Source organism: Lissotriton helveticus, chromosome 4_1, assembly GCF_964261635.1.
Source record: "Lissotriton helveticus chromosome 4_1, aLisHel1.1, whole genome shotgun sequence".
Taxonomy (NCBI): domain Eukaryota; kingdom Metazoa; phylum Chordata; class Amphibia; order Caudata; family Salamandridae; genus Lissotriton; species Lissotriton helveticus.
Genome location: NC_136063.1, coordinates 28,234,538 through 28,252,273, shown reverse-complemented (window position 1 = coordinate 28,252,273; position 17,736 = coordinate 28,234,538). Strand labels below are relative to the sequence as shown.

General features: G+C 44.8%; 1 protein-coding gene across 1 annotated transcript in view; it reads left to right on the top strand.

Moving 5' to 3' along the window:
- Window positions 1–2,165: 2,165 nt before the first annotated feature.
- Window positions 2,166–17,736, top strand: part of LOC144828294 (uncharacterized) — a 124,357-nt gene continuing 108,786 nt past the window's right edge. Inside the window, exon 1 of the mRNA XM_078686374.1 lies at window positions 2,166–2,725. Coding sequence (XP_078542500.1) covers window positions 2,674–2,725 — 52 coding nt within the window. The 5' untranslated portion in view covers window positions 2,166–2,673. The remainder of the gene's footprint in view (window positions 2,726–17,736) is intronic.

Here is a 17,736-nt window from a genome sequence, read left to right as displayed (position 1 = left end):
ATACTAGACTTAAAGTTTTGGGTTTGCCAGCTTAGCTCAGAGTTCACTAGAAACTTTCTCGAATGTTCAAGGAGGACTTAACTTCCCTGATTAGACAAGAAGGGATTTAGTTTCTGACAACCATAGAACATGACAACTTTGCTCTCCCCTAATCAAGAGTAAATCTCGAGAGTCGTGTGAACAAAAGGCAATTTATTTTACTCAGTCAGTACGTGCATTCTTAGTCTCATCAGAATGTAGAGAAAAGGAAGAGACGTGCGTGTTCAATAAAAAGGTGTTATTTATTGATCAGTCTCTTTTCTCATACAAGAGAAATGGATCGATATTATTGCAATACTTATAGCTAAGTAAAGTGCATACATTAAAAGCAATAGTATAAAATAATACTGTAAAAACATTGATATGGTTTCTAAGCCATAAGATGTTTTAAAATGAATAAAATATATTACATACACATATACATTTGACTAAACGTGCTCAACTGGTGTTTCTAGATACGCCTACCCCGTGTACCTGACCTAAGCCTAATACGTGGGCGGGAATAGAAAGTTACAGTTTAAGTTAAGTTTGTTTTTGCCAAGTGAATAACTAAAGAATTCTCTGTGAGGGGTTATTCAGTTCTGTACCTGGAAATTAGGATGAATGAGGAATGGTATCTCTCTCTCTGGTCTCGATATTCCAGGCTGCCTGCGAGGGCTACCCAGAAACGCCGGTGCTGGATTCTCGGCAGGAGAAAGCAGCGCGTCTCTCAGCGCGTCAGGAAGGCGGGGCTGCTGCCAGCGGGGTCTGCTCTGCTCTTGGCTTCGGCAAGTATGGCTGCTCCGTCTCGTCACCACGCGTGTGTTTGCATAGGGCAAGATCGGTAATATTTATACCTTTAAGGTGCCGAGATTGACGTAAGGATGGACATAGATACGTCAATAAGGATGTCATACGACTTGCTCGTTAGCACATTCTTTTACTGAAGTTCTCGGTGAAATCAAAACAATGGCCGCAGGGTTTTGCCCAGGTTGTCATAGGTTTGATTTGTTATGAGAACTCCGTATGCCTTATCAGGGGCTGGAGGAATATCGCTTGTCTAATTAGATCGCAAGCGTTATGACCTAATCAGATAACACGTTCCTGTGCCGTAGTGTGACTGCGTCAGATAACGGTATCTGCATCATGGGGGTTTTCTGCCTCATGGGCTGACTGCTAGTTAACTTGTTGGTTTGTTTAACTAGAATAGGGTCAGGAATAGGGGGATCGATTCAGAACCTATAGGAATACATGACAAACGGTAACGGGTGCAGTTTCATATACCTTTTATGTAGTGCATTGTTACTGGGCTGTGGGTGTTGGTTTTCTCTAGGTTACTTTGGGGTTAACTTCATTAGTGCATGCAAAACAGCCAGTTAAGAAGCTGAGTCTCCTCTGGACTGGTCAAGAGGCTTGCCCCGGAGCCCCTCGAGGCAGAGCACAGAGTTGACCTGTCCTGCCCAGTCCCTGACCAGTGGCGTAACTTTATCCCCCGCTGCCCCTGTGGTGTGGGGGCGGCTAGATTTCCAGTCCCCCCTCCCCCTCAGGCAGCTGAGAACTCCTGACTGGGTCCAGAGTGTGGGGCCCCCTCCATGTACTTTTAAGGGGTTCCCCCTTAGGTTTGGTTACGCCACTGCCCTGTGACCTCAAAACCAAAGCTAACCGCCTTTGGGTTACAGCAGCTGCAACAAGCTCCCTGAGTGGGCCTCCATCCCTGGCCTCGGACTTAAAATACACTGTGCACCGACACAGCAGCTACTCCTGAATGTTCACCTGAACTGTGCACCCCCCAGGGTGTACTGACCTCCACACTAGTACAGAATCCATACATGAAGTCCTGTTCACCGTGGACCAGCCTGAAGGTCTTTTAAAGAAGAGGTGCAATAAAGTGCCTTTTAACTGCTGAGTTCATGCAGACATCAGAGTCTGCCTCGCCTTCTTTGCTGTGATTCACCTGCTCATTACGGCAGCCTTTCTGTTCTACTAATTAAACTATGAATTCCTTTGTCGGCTGGGCAGGGACACGTTTGAGATGAGGAAGTGTTTCAACGAAAGCACATCTTTCAAAGGAAAGCCCATCAAAGTGGTTCACAGGAACATATTTCACCACCCTCCTCATTTCTACATCAGTTGCTATATAAACCCAGTGACTCAGAGACACCAGCCAGGTATCCTAGCAGATTGGAAGCCATCACACTAGGACATCACACGAGAAGGGCCCCATACTGACCTCACTCAGAACCCTGCCACTGACACCACACAAGCAGGACTCCATATTGACCTCACTCAGAACCCTGCCACAGACACCACACAAGCAGGACCCCATACTGACCTCACTCTGAACCCTTCCAGAGACACCACACAAGAAGGACTCCATACTGACCTCACTCACAACCCTGCCACAGACCCCACACAGGAAGGACCCTATACTGACCTCACTCAGAACCCTGCCACAGACACCACACAAGAAGCAACCCATACTGACATCACTCAGAACCCTGCCACAGACCCCACACAGGAAGGACCCTATACTGACCTCACTCAGAACCCTTCCAGAGACACCACACAAGCAGGACCCTTTACTGACCTCACTCAGAACCCTGTCACAGACACCACACATATTTGATCAGATTTGTGCTGCTTCGTCTTGAAGTGATGAAGGCTGTGGTGTTCTCCATCCTGGCTGCAGTCCTCCTCTTTGGGACAGGTAAGGGTGCTCACCAGATTGTATGGTATGACTCTACCCAGGGGGACTGCCTATAGAAGTTAAATTACAGAAGTGCATATGTGTGCTGGGCAGATCTGAACACCTAATGTAGCATGTATGTGGGATGGGAAGAGTTCATCTCCTTTAGAGTCACCCGTGCTTGGCTATGTATGACTGCTCACTAACATGTCATCCTGTGTGGGACTGTGTATGACTGGTCACCTATGGATCCACCTGTAGACGCTAGGCAGATTTCATCACCTATAGAAACCTGTGCAGACACTTTATCACATATCTGCTGTAGATCAACCTGTGGAGCTCTGCAGAACTTATCACTTATATATGTAACCCTGTAGTCTTTGCATGACTGACCAATCACCTATGGATATACATGTGCGGTTGTGGAATATTCATCAACTACTGGACAAGCTGTGCATGAAAGGTCAGCTCTGGATCTGCCAGTGAGGGCAGTGCTCTTATCTTATCTTAATGGAATTTTTTATAGCGCTCTGTCACCATAAGTTTCCAGTGCTGAACACATCACCTATAGATTTTAACCTATCATGCCTGTATGACTGGTATGCTCTGGGTTATATTTGTATATTTCCTATGCAGAAATCATCAACTACAGAACTGGCTGTGTGAAGCTGTACATGAACGGTCGGTCAGCTCTGAATCTACTAGTGAGGGATGTGCTGAACATATCACCATTCAATTTTACACTATAGTGTCTGTATGACTGGCCACCTGTGGGTAATATTGTATAGGCTGTGCAGAAATTGTCAACTACAGGACTAGCTATGTATGAAAGGTCAGCTCTGGACCTGCCAGTGATGTCTGTGATGAACTCATCCCCTACAGATCGAACTCTATAGTGTTTGCATGACTGGTCGCCTGTGGATATATTTGTGTATGGTATGCAGAAATAATCAACTACAGAACTGGCTGTGTGAAGTTGAGTATGAAAAGTCACCTCTGAATCTACTAGTGAGGGAGGTGCTGAGTGCATCACCTATATATTTCACCCTGTAGTGTCTGTATGACTGGCCACCTGTGCATTATATTGTGTAGGCTGTGCAGAAATCATCAACTACAGGAGTAGCTATGTATGAAAGGTCAGCTCTAGACCTGCCTGTGAGGGCTGTGCTGAGCTCATTATCAATACATCAGACCCTATAGTGTCTGTATGACTGGTCCCCTGCGGGGTTTATTTGTGTAGGCTGTGCAGAATTCATCTTATGCAGAACTAGCTGTGTGAAGCAGAATAGGACCGGTCAGCCCAGCATCTTCCTGTGCAGGCTGCGTTAAGCTCATTACTAAAACTTCTATATCTGTGGGTGGTGTGTGACTGATAATATAGGGATATACCCTCTGAAGTTTGTGCAACACTCATCCCTACAAATCTACCTGTATGTGCTTTGTATGACTAGTCACCTATGGATATGCCTGTGCAGGATATGCAGAACCCGATGCCCTATAGCTCTAGCCATGTGTGCTTTCTATACCTGGTCATACATAAGTAGGATACATATCTAGCGATGGGCAGCTGTGTCTGATTTGGTGAGCTAAGGATCTAGAAATGGGGGCCCTGCAGAACTCTACACTGTGTGGAACTCATCACCTATGGATATCCTTGCACTGGAGGGTGCCAAACTCATCACCTATAAATGTACCTGTGTGGGCTTGTAGATAATATTGTGTGGGCTGTGCAGAGCTTGTCACCTACAGATGATCTTGTGTGAGACATTTGAGAGCAGATCATCTATATATGATCTTGTGTGGGGTTTTGCTGAGCTCATTATGTATAGGTAATCTTGTGTGGGGCTGAGCAGAGCCTGTCACCTACAGATGATCTTGAGTGAGACATTTGAGAGCAGATCATCTATAGATGATCTAATGCAGGGCTGTTCCGATTTAACACCTGCAGATGATCTTGTGTGGGGCTCTGACGATTCATCACCTGCAGATGATCTTGTGTGGGGCTCTGCCGATTCATCACCTGCAGATGATCTTGTGTGGGGCTGTGCCGATTCATCACCTGCAGATGATCTTGTGTGGGGCTCTGCCGATTCATCACCTGCAGGTGATCTTGTGTGGGGCTGTTCTGATTCATCCCCTGTGGATGATCTTGTGTGGGGCTGTTCCGATTCATCACCTGCAGATGATCTTGTGTGGGGCTCTGCCGATTCATCACCTGCAGATGATCTTGTGTGGGGCTGTTCTGATTCATCCCCTGTGGATGATCTTGTGTGGGGCTGTTCCGATTCATCACCAGCAGATGATCTTGTGTGGGGCTCTGCCGATTCATCACCTGCAGATGATCCTGTGTGGGGCTCTACCGATTCATCACCTGCAGATGATCTTGTGTGGGGCTGTGCCGATTCATCACCTGCAGATGATCTTGTGTGGGGCTGTGCCGATTCATCACCTGCAGATGATCTTGTGTGGGGCTCTGCCGATTCATCACCTGCAGATGATCTTGTGAGGGGCTCTGCCGATTCATCACCTGCAGGTGATCTTGTGTGGGGCTGTGCAGAACTCATCATTTATAGATGATCGTGTGTGGGGCTGTTCCGATTCATCACCTGCAGATGATCTTGTGTGGGGCTCTGCCGATTCATCACCTGCAGATGATCTTGTGTGGGGCTGTTCTGATTCATTCCCTGTGGATGATCTTGTGTGGGGCTGTTCCGATTCATCACCTGCAGATGATCTTGTGTGGGGCTCTGCCGATTCATCACCTGCAGATGATCTTGTGTGGGGCTCTGCCGATTCATCACCTGCAGATGATCTTGTGTGGGGCTGTTCCGATTCATCACCTGTGGATGATCTTGTGTGGGGCTGATCCGATTCATCACCTGCAGATGATCTTGTGAGGGGCTCTGCCGATTCATCACCTGCAGATTATCTTGTGTGGGGCTGTGCAGAACTCATCATTTATAGATGATTTTGTGTGGGGCTGTTCCGATTCATCACCTGCAGATGATCTTGTGTGGGGCTCTGCCGATTCATCACCTGCAGATGATCTTGTGTGGGGCTGTTCCGATTCATCACCTGTGGATGATCTTGTGTGGGGCTGTTCCGATTCATCACCTGCAGATGATCTTGTGTGGGGCTGTTCTGATTCATCACCTGCAGATGATCTTGTGTGGGTGTAGGAGAGTAGGGTCTGCTATCCTATGGTCACCCCAATTTCTACTTTTTGCTTCACTGGTTTTCGACATTATGTGGCTGTGGGCCTGCTAATCAGACCCACAGCCTGCTGTTCTCTCTCTAAATTCACAGATATGTACTATAGGTACATAACCAAATTGGTACAGGACTCCTTGTCAGCCCCTGTACAGTGCACTATAGGTGCCCAGGGCATAGGAGCATCCAAGGCCTATCAGGGGCTGAAGCATAGCTTTTGCCACCCCAGGCTGGTTCTTAAATTGACACAACTGGCTGATCACTCAGCTGGGGCAAGGTGGTGTAATCACCCCTTGCTTAGGTATAGTATACCTATGCCTAAACCTATATTTGGACACATGTAAACCTATCAGCCAATCCTATGGCAGGCCTTAACAATCCTGGAGGCAGAGAGCTTGGTTTTATGTGAAATGGTGCTCTAGCATGAGCTGAGCCTGTCTGCAGCTTGCGGGACCATTTCCCTATAGCTGTTCCAATGATACTGCCATACCATATACTCTTAAGTGCATTATAATCCTTACGGTTATTGCAACTCCGGTTTGGCTTTATCAAAACATGTCGTGTTTGGTGTCATACAACGTGGAATGCTACCCCCTTGACGATTCTGACGATGGGGGCAGCGTCCCACCCCTCTAGGAGGGGAAGACATGTTACTTACTGGTAATGCGGTTAATCCAAACCAGATCCCCAGCATCACAAAATGGATGCTGCTGCCACAGACACGAGTCTGCTCCCCTGCTGCTGACCGAAAGTCGACAGAGGAGGGTTGATCAAAGGATCTCCTGTCACAGGGAGGTGTCACATCACCCCAGACAGGGATAGTGGATTGTAGCAAGGAGGGTTGAAAGAAACTAGACACTGCCTGGGGCGCACAAGGTGTCCCCGGGCAAATGCCAGCCAAACCGGTTCTGGGACTCTCCAGTCCCAGTCCTGGTGGGAAGCTGGACAAAGGGAAAGGGGTGTAACCACCCCGTTCCTGGGTCCCACCCATAGGAGGGACCTAGCAGGTAATCCAGCCCCCAGATTTGGAATATAGGTGGGAGCAGTGCCAATGCACATCAGATTATCCTGACTGAAACTTATGAAATGAAACTCTGGACCCTTCAACATCCTACTCGACGTAGAAGACTGAAGAATCTCCCTTGTGGTCAAGGAGTTACCACCCTGTGCAAACAGGCACCATCCAGCACCTCAACATTTGCTTTGTTGCAGTTCCCGCCGGAACTTGAGCAACAGAGTTCAACAAGAGCCAGCGATCCTGCCTTCCTACAGCCCTATCCACAGTCTATGCAAAGCTGAGACCCGTGGAGGTGACCTGAAGCGTGGGAGCGGCCATCTTGGAAAAACCACAAAGCGCTGACCGTGCAGCACTCGAGGCTTCCTTGAAGCTGTGCATTAGAGTCTAAGAAGCTCCAGCCCCGAGCAGCTTTTGCACCGAAGCTCACCCCTCCACACTTGACGAGTGCTGCGTAGAGCCCTTTGGCATTTTTCTGCTTGACGCGTTGGTCCCGTTGCTTGCCCGTTGGCTAGTGGCCCCAGAACTGACGAACCTTCAACTTTACACAGCTAGTCTGGTTGCTCCAGACTGGCCCTCGCTTCCCTGAAAGGGAGCCCCCGCTCTGACCTTGCTGGTCCAAGTGTTAAGCCTTCTTCGAATCCTGCGTGGGTTGCTTTTGCCAAGGTTTGTTGACTACGATCCGGAAGCCGACACCGCCGACAGCGAGAGCCTTTGTGGTACAGCTTGTGATCTACTCCAGGACATCCTCGGTGCCCCAGAGTCCACGTGGCAGCGGAGACAAGGCACCTGACATCGACCTGATTGCGCCCGACATTGCCTGGTTCCTTCCTGGTTCCTCCCTGGTCACTGACTCGTGACCCAGACTCTGTCCCCTCTGCTTTCAGGTACCCATCAACTTCGATCCACCCTTGGATCGCACCGGACACTTCTCTCCTGGACGCCTGCAGCATCTTCATCCTCAGGCACCATCGAACTGCGTGATGAAAGCCGACACACTTTGGCACCTATGCACCCGCTTCCTGTCGGTGAGGTAACTTACTAGCGCCGGTGTTCTTACACTGGTACACACCTCTAGTGCCTAACTGTAAAGTTTAGTAGTCCTAGTCCAGTCGGAAGACTCTTTAATCTGTAAAACGATAACTTTTACGCACCATTGACTTTACATTGGTGCATGCTTGTGCTTTCTGCACTGCACCAGAATCCCACGGGCTACTCCCGTCCTAACCATCGTTAGTGCACTGTAGTCCAAGCGATTCCCAAGGCCCTAGGCCTTACCCCCGATCGATTAGTGATTGTTATACCACTTTTTTGATATATGGTTTGAGTGGCCACCGGCCTCATCCAAAAACGTGCAACTTGTATATGTTATATTGTGACTTTGTTTAAACGCTTGTGCTTCATTGCTCATAAAGAGTAGTGGGGATTATTCTGAGAATAAATACATATATTTTTATAATATATAACTTGTGTGGTGTCCTTTCATTTGGTGTTACAGGATTGCATATGGTAAAACAGCTGCCTTCACATGTCCTCTTGAGTTAAGCCTTTAAGGCTGCTTAGTCCATGCTACCACTAGGATAGCTTGTCTATAAGGTTGACTTACAACCACCACCATAAGGGATTGTTTGGACTGATACAGGGTGCCCACAGAACTGTGGACATCATACATCAGGCCAACTTCTCACATTGGTGAGCAGCGGTACGGATTTGAGCTTGCTGTTGTTTTACCTTTGCAATCTTTATATCAAATTGAAAGATCACATTAAGTACCTAGGTACATATAAACAAAGCTTAGCATATTTAAGTTCTACTGAACTTAGTAGTTGTAGGTAGAAGGGCTTAGCACACCCTGACTACAACTCACTAGTAAGGTACAGTAGGAAAACACTTAGTGTAGGTAGGTGCATCACTTACACCACACTAGAGTCATGTCTGCCACAGGTGAAGCTCCCAGCTCTCTACCTGTGGTGGTTGACCCTCCACAGGCAACCTCAGACTATGACAGATTCAGCCATAGAGACTTGAGTGCCTTGTGCACTGCAAGGAAGCTGAGAAAGGGTCATAACCCTACCATTCCTATCATGATAGCCATCCTAGAGAAGGATGACCTTGAGCAAGGCAGAACAGTCCCCTCAGGATCAGGAGATGGAGTGAACCCCCCCCCCAGATACTGAGAACACCTCCCCAGAAGTAGAAAATGAGGAGGCAGACCCAGAATCAAATGGTGAAGATTCAGATGTGGATCAAGGGGTTAGCCAGGTACCAGTTGGAAGGCTGAGCCGGGCCAACTTGGACCTACATGGAAATGGAGAGGGCCAGCCCCTTCCCAGAGTACATAACAGGATTCTCCCAGGCAATAGGAGAGAGAGAAGCCCTTCCAGGGATTCTCACATTTCTAGTGCCTCAAGAGAATCACAGAGAGGAATGACTTCCCCTGAAAGAAAAGAGCATAGAGCCAGGATGAGAGCAGTTAATCTCCAAATAGAAAGAGAGGAATTAGCCCTGGCTCAAGCTAGACTAGCTCTTGCAAGAGAGGAAAAGTTAAGTGGGGAGACTCCCACTGGTGGCAGCATTATCCCAAGAGATAAGGACAGGTCCTATGATAATAGAAACCTGAGTAAGATTGTGTCCCCCTACAGAGATGGGGATGACATCCACAAATGGATAACTGCTCTGGAGAGGGCCTGCATGGTACAGCAGGTCCCTTCAGATCAGTGGGCAGCAATCTTGTGGCTCTCCTTTTCTGAGAAAGGGAGAGATAAGCTCCTCACAGTTAGACCTGAGGATGCTAAAAACTACTCTGTCTTGAAGAGTGCTCTTATTGAAGGGTTTGGCCAAACCACTGATCAATACAGGTTGTTGTTCAGAGACACCCAAAAAGCACAGACTCAAGACTGGACTGATTTTGTTGATTGTGCCACTAAGGCTCTGGAGGGTTGGTTGCAGGGAAGTAAAGTTTCAGACTATACAGGATTGTACAATCTTATAATGAGAGAACAGATCCTTAATAACTGTACAAACCATGTAGTGTAGTTCCTATTATCCCAATAGGCTCTTCGCATTGGAATAATACCTTCAATAGTATAGACGTAGGACAGAGGTTAACTAGGTCTTCTACTGACGATATTAGACTTAAAGTTTTATGTGCCAGCTAGCTCAGAGTTCGCTAGAAACTTTCTCGAATAGGCCAGGAGGAGTTTAACCTCTCTGGATAGACAAGAAGGGATTTAGTTTCTGACAACCATAGAACATGACAACTTTGCTCTCCCTAATCAAGAGTATATCTCTAGAGTCCTGTGAAAAAAAAGGCAACTATTTTACTCAGTCAATACGTGCATACTTAGTTCCACCAGATTGTAGAGAAAAGGAAGAGACGGGCGTGTTCAATAAAAGGTGTTATTTATTGATCAGTCTCTTTTCTCATACAAGAGAAATGAATCGCTATTATTGCAATACTTATAGTTAAGTAAAGTGCATACAGTAAAAGCAGGATTATAAAATAATACTGTAAAAGCATTGATATGGTTTCTTAGCCATATGATACTTTAAAATGGATAAAAGATATACATACATATATACATTGACTAATCGTACTCAACTGGTGCTTCTAACTACGCCTACCCCAGTGTACCTGACCTAAGCCTAATACGTGGGCGGGAGTAAATAAGTAGCAGTTTAAGTTAAGTTTGTTTTGCCAAGAATCTGACTCAAGAATTCTCTGTAAGGGGTTAGTCAGTTCAGTACCTGGGATTTAGAAGGCAGGAGGGCTGGTATCTCTCTCTCAGGACTCGGTATCCCAGTTACCCGCGAGGGCAAGCCGGAAACGCCGGAGGCTGGATTTCTCGGCAGGAGAAAAGACAGCGTCTCTCTCAGCGCGTCAAATAGGGAGGGGCAGTGTCCGTGGGCTTCCTGCATCAGCTGGGCTCTCCGGCAAGTAGCGCTGCTCCAAGCTCATCACCACCGTGTCATTGCTTAGGGCAGCGTCGGTATATTTATACCTGAAAGGAGCCGAGTTTGACGTAAGGATGGACATAAGACGTCAGTAAGAATGTCATAAGAACTGGTCGTTCTTACATTCTTTACAGGAGTTCTCGAACGAAATCAAAACAATAGCTGCGGGGGATTTCCCAGGTCTGCTGGTGGTTTGGTTTGTTTTGAGAACTCGGTGTGCTTTCTAGGGGGCTGGAGGAATAGTGCTTGCTTAATGTGACAGCATGCGCTATGACTTAATCTGAAAACGGGTTTCTGTGCCTTTGTATGGATATCAGTGATTTATTAACCGGACAAGGGTCAGAAATAGGAGTATCGATATAGGTCCCTAGATAAACATACTACACCCACTCCACGCATTAATGTACATATTTACTAACCTAAGCAATAGTAAACATAACTAATAGTGCATGTGTATACCTAACCACCCCAAAATACATTTTTTGTATTTGAAAAATGGCTTATGCGAAATACACGAAATGAGTATAGGTACTGTATGCATTCAAGCAGTGTAATCATTCAAAAAGGAGATGCACATATTATAACGGCATGAATGATTTGCGAAAATTACACATGAAATGGCTCTTAATACAGAAGAAAAGTGCGAGACCACTTCATCACATATAAATACAATTACTTGCAAATAAGCTAGAGGTTGAGGTAATGTATTGTCTCTAGAGTTCCTAAAAATAGAAGCTCTGTTCTCTAAGTATAGTTTTACTTTAAGCAGAAGATAAGTGCAAAAAGGGAAACATTTTTGGATTTGAAAAAGTTCCAGTTTGTCAGGGGAGAAGAGAAAAAATAGTTCACAGTCGCTTTGTTTTCACAAAGCTGAAGGCCAAATTCAGAGTTCAGGGAACGCTGTGTGCAATTTTGTTTAAAGTCATTCTCTCTGTTCTGGTGAAAACATCATTTCAGACAGACTCTCGAAAAAACAGTCTACCGCTTCTGGTGAAAGTTCGACCAAGTTGGAAAATGTCGCTACCATGCAGTCATGAGCATGTTCGCTTTCAGTGATGTTTCGATCAGCATTGCTCACAGAAGGTCGTACCTGATTGATGCTGCTTTCATCTTGTACTTCACTACCCATCAATCGTAGTGGTGAAGTCTCCACGAATGCCGTCATCAGTATAGGTAGCCGCTGGGGACAGCACAATGCATGAGCCTTCACTGGACCCAACAAAGTATCTGCATCCAATGGTACTTCTGATTGTAGTGTAAGACAGTGTCCAACACGAATTCTTCGCCGCATAGCATGCACCTTAATACAGGCATAACACAATTCTGCCACATGGGTCTGAATGAAAGAAACCAGGTCATATTCAGATCTCGTAGCCGGGCTAATCCAAGGACTTTAGTTATGCGGTCCCGGTAGCGTATAGCTAGGATCGTTTCTTCCATTGTTGCTGGAGTCTTGTCTGTGACATGGCTTGCCATAACGAAGCAAGAGTAGCAAAAATAGGATGCCTGCTACTAGTCCCAACAGGAGTGGAAGTCCGCCAAAGACGGAATGGACGAAATTAGGAAAAATACCCAGGACTGCTTTGAATTGGGTTAACAGTCCCGAAAAAACGGTCTTAAATACACTCGCGATACCATTTGTATCAGAACTATTTAAGATTTCGCTTAGCATTTCTGCGAAGTGTAGGGGGCAATTTGTTGATAATAATGCATGCATCTCACCCATTGTCCTTGCAACTTGAAGATCATACGTTTCTTTTGATGACGTCAAATGGGTTGGCGTCTGTAGGAGCACAGTCTTCATTCTGCTTAAAGTATCAATTCGAATAGAAGAGATTTTCAAACTGGGCCAAATTCTTCCCTCCCTGTCTGGAGTGTCATTCGGGAACAATACTCGTTCACAGCAAATGACCATGGAGCTCACGCTTATGAGATAAGGTTTTCCTGGCAGCAAGCCACAACATCTGTGATCCACAATTAGAATGTAGCTCCCGTTAGAAAGCCTTCTAAAGAATGGTTCTATTTGCGTTGCAGGTGTGCCGAGCTGGTGACATGAAAGGTTATTTGAAGTCCCCTCACAGGCCCCATGTAAACTTATACCCTGACACAGAAGTATACCACTTAGTGATTTTTCACAATTATTACCACTAAGAAATACACTCTGTCCTTTATTACTGTAACAAGTGTGTGTATAAGGTAGGTTCCATGTTGACTTAATGTATCCTTTACCCAACCTTTCATACTGGCCTGCCTGTATATATTTTTGGCAGTATCGAAACTGGAAAGTTGTTATTGGAATAGTTATGATTCCGTGTATTATCCATTCAATGACAGGTCGTTCTGACATTGTCAATGGTAATCTCTCAAGTTTTTCAATGCTCAGAATTGTATAATCTGCACCCTTTTGTGCCAAGCTGATTTGTGTATCAGTAAGGTTAAAGATACTGAATAATGACGTTGTATTGATTAAACGCCAGGGCACGTAGCCTGAACGCAGATTTTGTAACGTCCAGCCAAGCTGTACAATAGAACGCAATTGGGACTGACCGTGTTGCAACATCAGTAAGTCTTGCTCTATTATATCGATTGCAGAAGATACAATACTGTCCAGTGAATATATTCTGGAAGACAGAGCCATTAACCCATTGTCCACAACAGAAAGTGATTTTTCCAAATTAACACGGTCAATTTCCCGTATTCTCTCCGCTGTCTCAATTTGAGTTTCTTTCCAAGCTTCGTTGTAAGCTGCATATATAGAGGCCGCTATGAAACTTTTTTGACGCTGTTTGCGTGGTCCCATAATGAAATCACGCAAGTCAGCACCTTCTTTAAGTAAAGTCAAGTTTGCCTAATTTCAACCAGTATTGATGTTTGTAGCCATTCGAGGCAGAGTTTCCCTACACTGTAAGTTGTTATAATCCCTGGATGTTGTCTCTGGGAGTATCTAGGGTCTGGCCTGGTCAATGTGAACCCCTGTATTTTGTTCAGGAATCTATCTTGACAGTTATTTGTGTCTGTGGGCCAGATCAACCATTTTTTCCAATCAGGATGTGTTCTGTTTTGGTTTAAAATATGGGATACGTCTATCTCAACATTTGTAGTGCTATTACTGTCAGGTGTTGGTTTTGGAATAGACGGTTTGTTCAAGTCTTTAATTTTGACTAGGCCAAGACAGGTTGTCTGTTGAATTGTATCATTCAAAAATATAATTTGTTCTGGGATCACGCAGGCTCTAAATAATGATTCTATACCTTGCACTTGCCAATCTCTTGTACCCCAGATCGTCTTCGTTTCAATATTTTTGTTCCAGAAATCAAAACCGAATGTTTTCATTTTTTCAAAAAATGTCTCTGAATAGATTACATTTGTGTTTGTAAGCATGGTTTTCATTCCTGTCTTATTTAACAATTTAAAATAAAACATTTCTGCATCACTTGTGTTAAACCCTGAGAAATAAGAACATTTTTCATAAAATGTTTTTGAACTGCCTTTTGGCGGAGTAGCACAATGTTCCCATTGTTTATAATTAAAAACATTTCTAGGCTGAGCAGATTTATGCAGATAATGGTGACCATAGTGGTTGTAACCATACATCTGGTCATAATTAGATGAACCCTGTAAATAATCATGTTCTGTAAATTTAGCTGACATCACTATATCTGACATCATATCATTAATACTTTCAAAGTCCCAATCATCAGCGAATGTGCTTGGTTTTACAAAGTCACTCAATGAAATCTTGAATTGATGAGGATACTTCAGGAGCTCAACCGGACCATAGATTTCGTAATCAGTTTTGTCCAATGCTACCCCACCGGGTATAGGATTGGCTGTGAAGTTTACTGAAGAAAGTTCTCTTTTCTCGATGTGTGAAGACTTGTGTGGTTTCAGGACCAAGTTGATTTTCTGACTTGCTGTGTCCATAGTAACATATTTTCCTTCAATAAAATGTCCCAAGCATAGTACCATGATGAGCCAAAGTATGAGGATGAATACACCTAGTGCCACCCAAATTTCAATCCATGGAGAAATCAGATAGGTTTCTTTTAGTTGATGAAAGAGTTCCTTTGCTTTGTCTTTAAAAGATTTTGTTGTTGGCTGTTCCCCAGGTTCGCTTTTATCCTCATCGAAGTTGATGAAGTAGCCTGATGCTGTTCTTTCAATTGTTTCAATTGCTTCTGGATTCCTTTTTGCTTTTGGAATTTGCTTTGTTTCATTAGCATAGTCAGTGGTTACATCATTGTAGATTGGTGTTTCTTGATGTAAGATTTTGATTTGGGTTTCAAGAGGTTTAAGTTCCATGGCTTTGTTGCATAGTCCTTGTTGATTCACTGTAGATTTATCAAATGTGATTAGTCTCTCAGTTTGAACCTCTGTATTTGTAGCAAACTTTGGTGTTCTACTACTTCTTGGGAGTCCACTTGGCCTACTACTTGTTATCAGCCACATGATTGTGGTTTAACCAGGTCGATGGATACAACTCGGTTCTCCTTTTTACCAGCAAGGGGCGGTAATACTACTGATCTTGTCCCGTTGATAGACAAGACAGGTACTGCTTTTCTGTAAGAAGGCCCAAATTCCTTCTTTACCGCGATCTTCTCTCTGACCAGATCCCCGATTTTTGGAATCCAGACAGGCCTTGCTGGGACAGGTGGTTTCTCTTCAGTGGTTGTTGGCTGTTGTTTCAACTTTATGTTGCTCAGGTCTTTTCTTTTTTCATTTAAGTCCTGTAAAATAGCCAAACGATCTTTGATATCAAAGCATTTTTCTTTCACCACTGAAGTTTGACTATCGAGGTCCTGGATTAACATTCTAGTCCCAAACAATAATTCTTACGGACTGAGACCTCTTAGAGAATTTCTTGGCAGATTATTAAGACTACGTTGGACACTTATTAAATGTTTGACCCACCCAGCTCCCGAACCTAATACCTTTGCCGTTATAGATTGCTTTATGTCACGGTTTTTTCTTTCCACAATTCCGTTTCCCTCAGGATGAAAGGGACAAGAGCACCGCAATGCAATGCCCATGCTGGTCATGGCCTCCCTATAAGCTCGAGAGCTAAAAGCAGGACCCTGGTCAGAATGTAGCATGCCAATTGCGTATGTGCCGATAAAGACTCGCAAATCTTTTATAACAGTTCTGGCGTCAGCCGAGCGCTGGGGCCACATCCAAATGAATCTCGTGCATGAATCCACTGCGACCATGATATATTTATAGTTACCGTCCCTTTGTAAGGGACCGCAGTGGTCCAGATAAACACATGCTAATGGTTTATCTGAGATTAGAAGGGGCGTCTGTGCTGGTCGTTTCACGGTTGATACCTTCATTCGTTGACATATTTCACATTCTAGAACATAGTTCCTGGTTTGTCTTCTCATTTGTGGCCACCAGTATCTCTGTTTTAATAATGATACTGTGGCTGAAACACCAGCATGTACAGAAGCAAGCCCTTCGTGTGCCGCTATAATGAGTCCTAACCTATATTCCATGTTTGGAATTGCCCTATCCCCCACTCCAGGGATTCGAGCAAATGGAACGTTATTCGCATCAGTTATGTATGAGTACTTTACTGGAAAGCCTTTCGGGAGTGTTTCTATCGCATCTTTTACTGTAGCGCTGACAGCTTGTAATATTTCGCTATCTATTTTTGTTTTTGACCGGGTGATGGCAGCTACGGAAGCCGTTTGCACAGCTGCCTTCGCGGCCTCATCAGCCAATGAATTCCCTGCAACGTGAACGCCATCACGTTGATGACTCAGTGTATGTATTACGTGAGTCTTTTGTAGTTCTTTTTGTAAAAGAACTACTTGTTCCCACAGCGTTTTATGCTTGATTGTGCCACCTTTTGCATCTTTAAAACCGTTCTGAACCCAGGTCTGCAAGTATTCATTGTAAGACTAAACGCAATAATATGAATCGCACACTATGAGTGCGGGGAATTCGCGATCGGTATTTTCAAGCGCCATCTTAAATGCTAGTAGTTCAGCTCGCTGAGCTGTACAATCTCCTAGGGATTGCGTTTTAGTGACTAGTGGTCTAAATTTTCCTCCGTGCCAGCGACCTTTAACAATCGCGCACGCAGCACTGTAAGCATGTTTACCCCCAACTGCGGGTTGTGCTGATCCGTCTGTATATATTATACAGCCGTAATGTTCAAGAGGCAGGATTTCGGTCGGCAGAGGACTTTCAAATTCATATTGGAGAAATTCTTGTGTTTTTAAATTAGGATCAAATTCGTATACCACGTCTGTTGCAGCAAGAGAATTAGCCCACTGTATCCATCTCGGATGTAGTGCTTTAGCATTCGGAATGCTTGCCTTTGTTACCGCCTCTAGGGCTGGTATTGGTGTAACGATGATTATTCGTTTACCTTGTGCTAGGGCTCTTTCTTTCGCTACAGCAGTCTGTACCGCGGTTAGAATTTTTTCTGTTGGGCTAAATTTCATTTCAGCTTTAGTGTACAAATGTGATTTGTATGCTATTGGTACAGTTTCTCCCTCATTAGAGGTTAGGTATGTGAATCCGCATCTTCCAGGGATGACTCGAATCACAAGGTTGCGTGTGTTATCACGTGTTTGCAGTTTTGTTTTAGTTAACATGTCTGTTTGTAATGATCTCAAAATTTCTGTGTGTTTTTGAGTCCAATTGATTTTTTTTAAATCTGGTCTTATTAAGTCATAGAGAGGTTTAACCCTCTCTGCGTAATTTATTATGTAAGTTCTTCCGAAATTCAGGAAACCTAGAATTGATTGTAAGTTTTTCAGCGTTCTTGGTGCTTGGATTACAGCAGATTTCTCTAGGAAATTGTCAGCCAGGCTTTTGCCTTCACTTGATAATTCATATCCTAAAA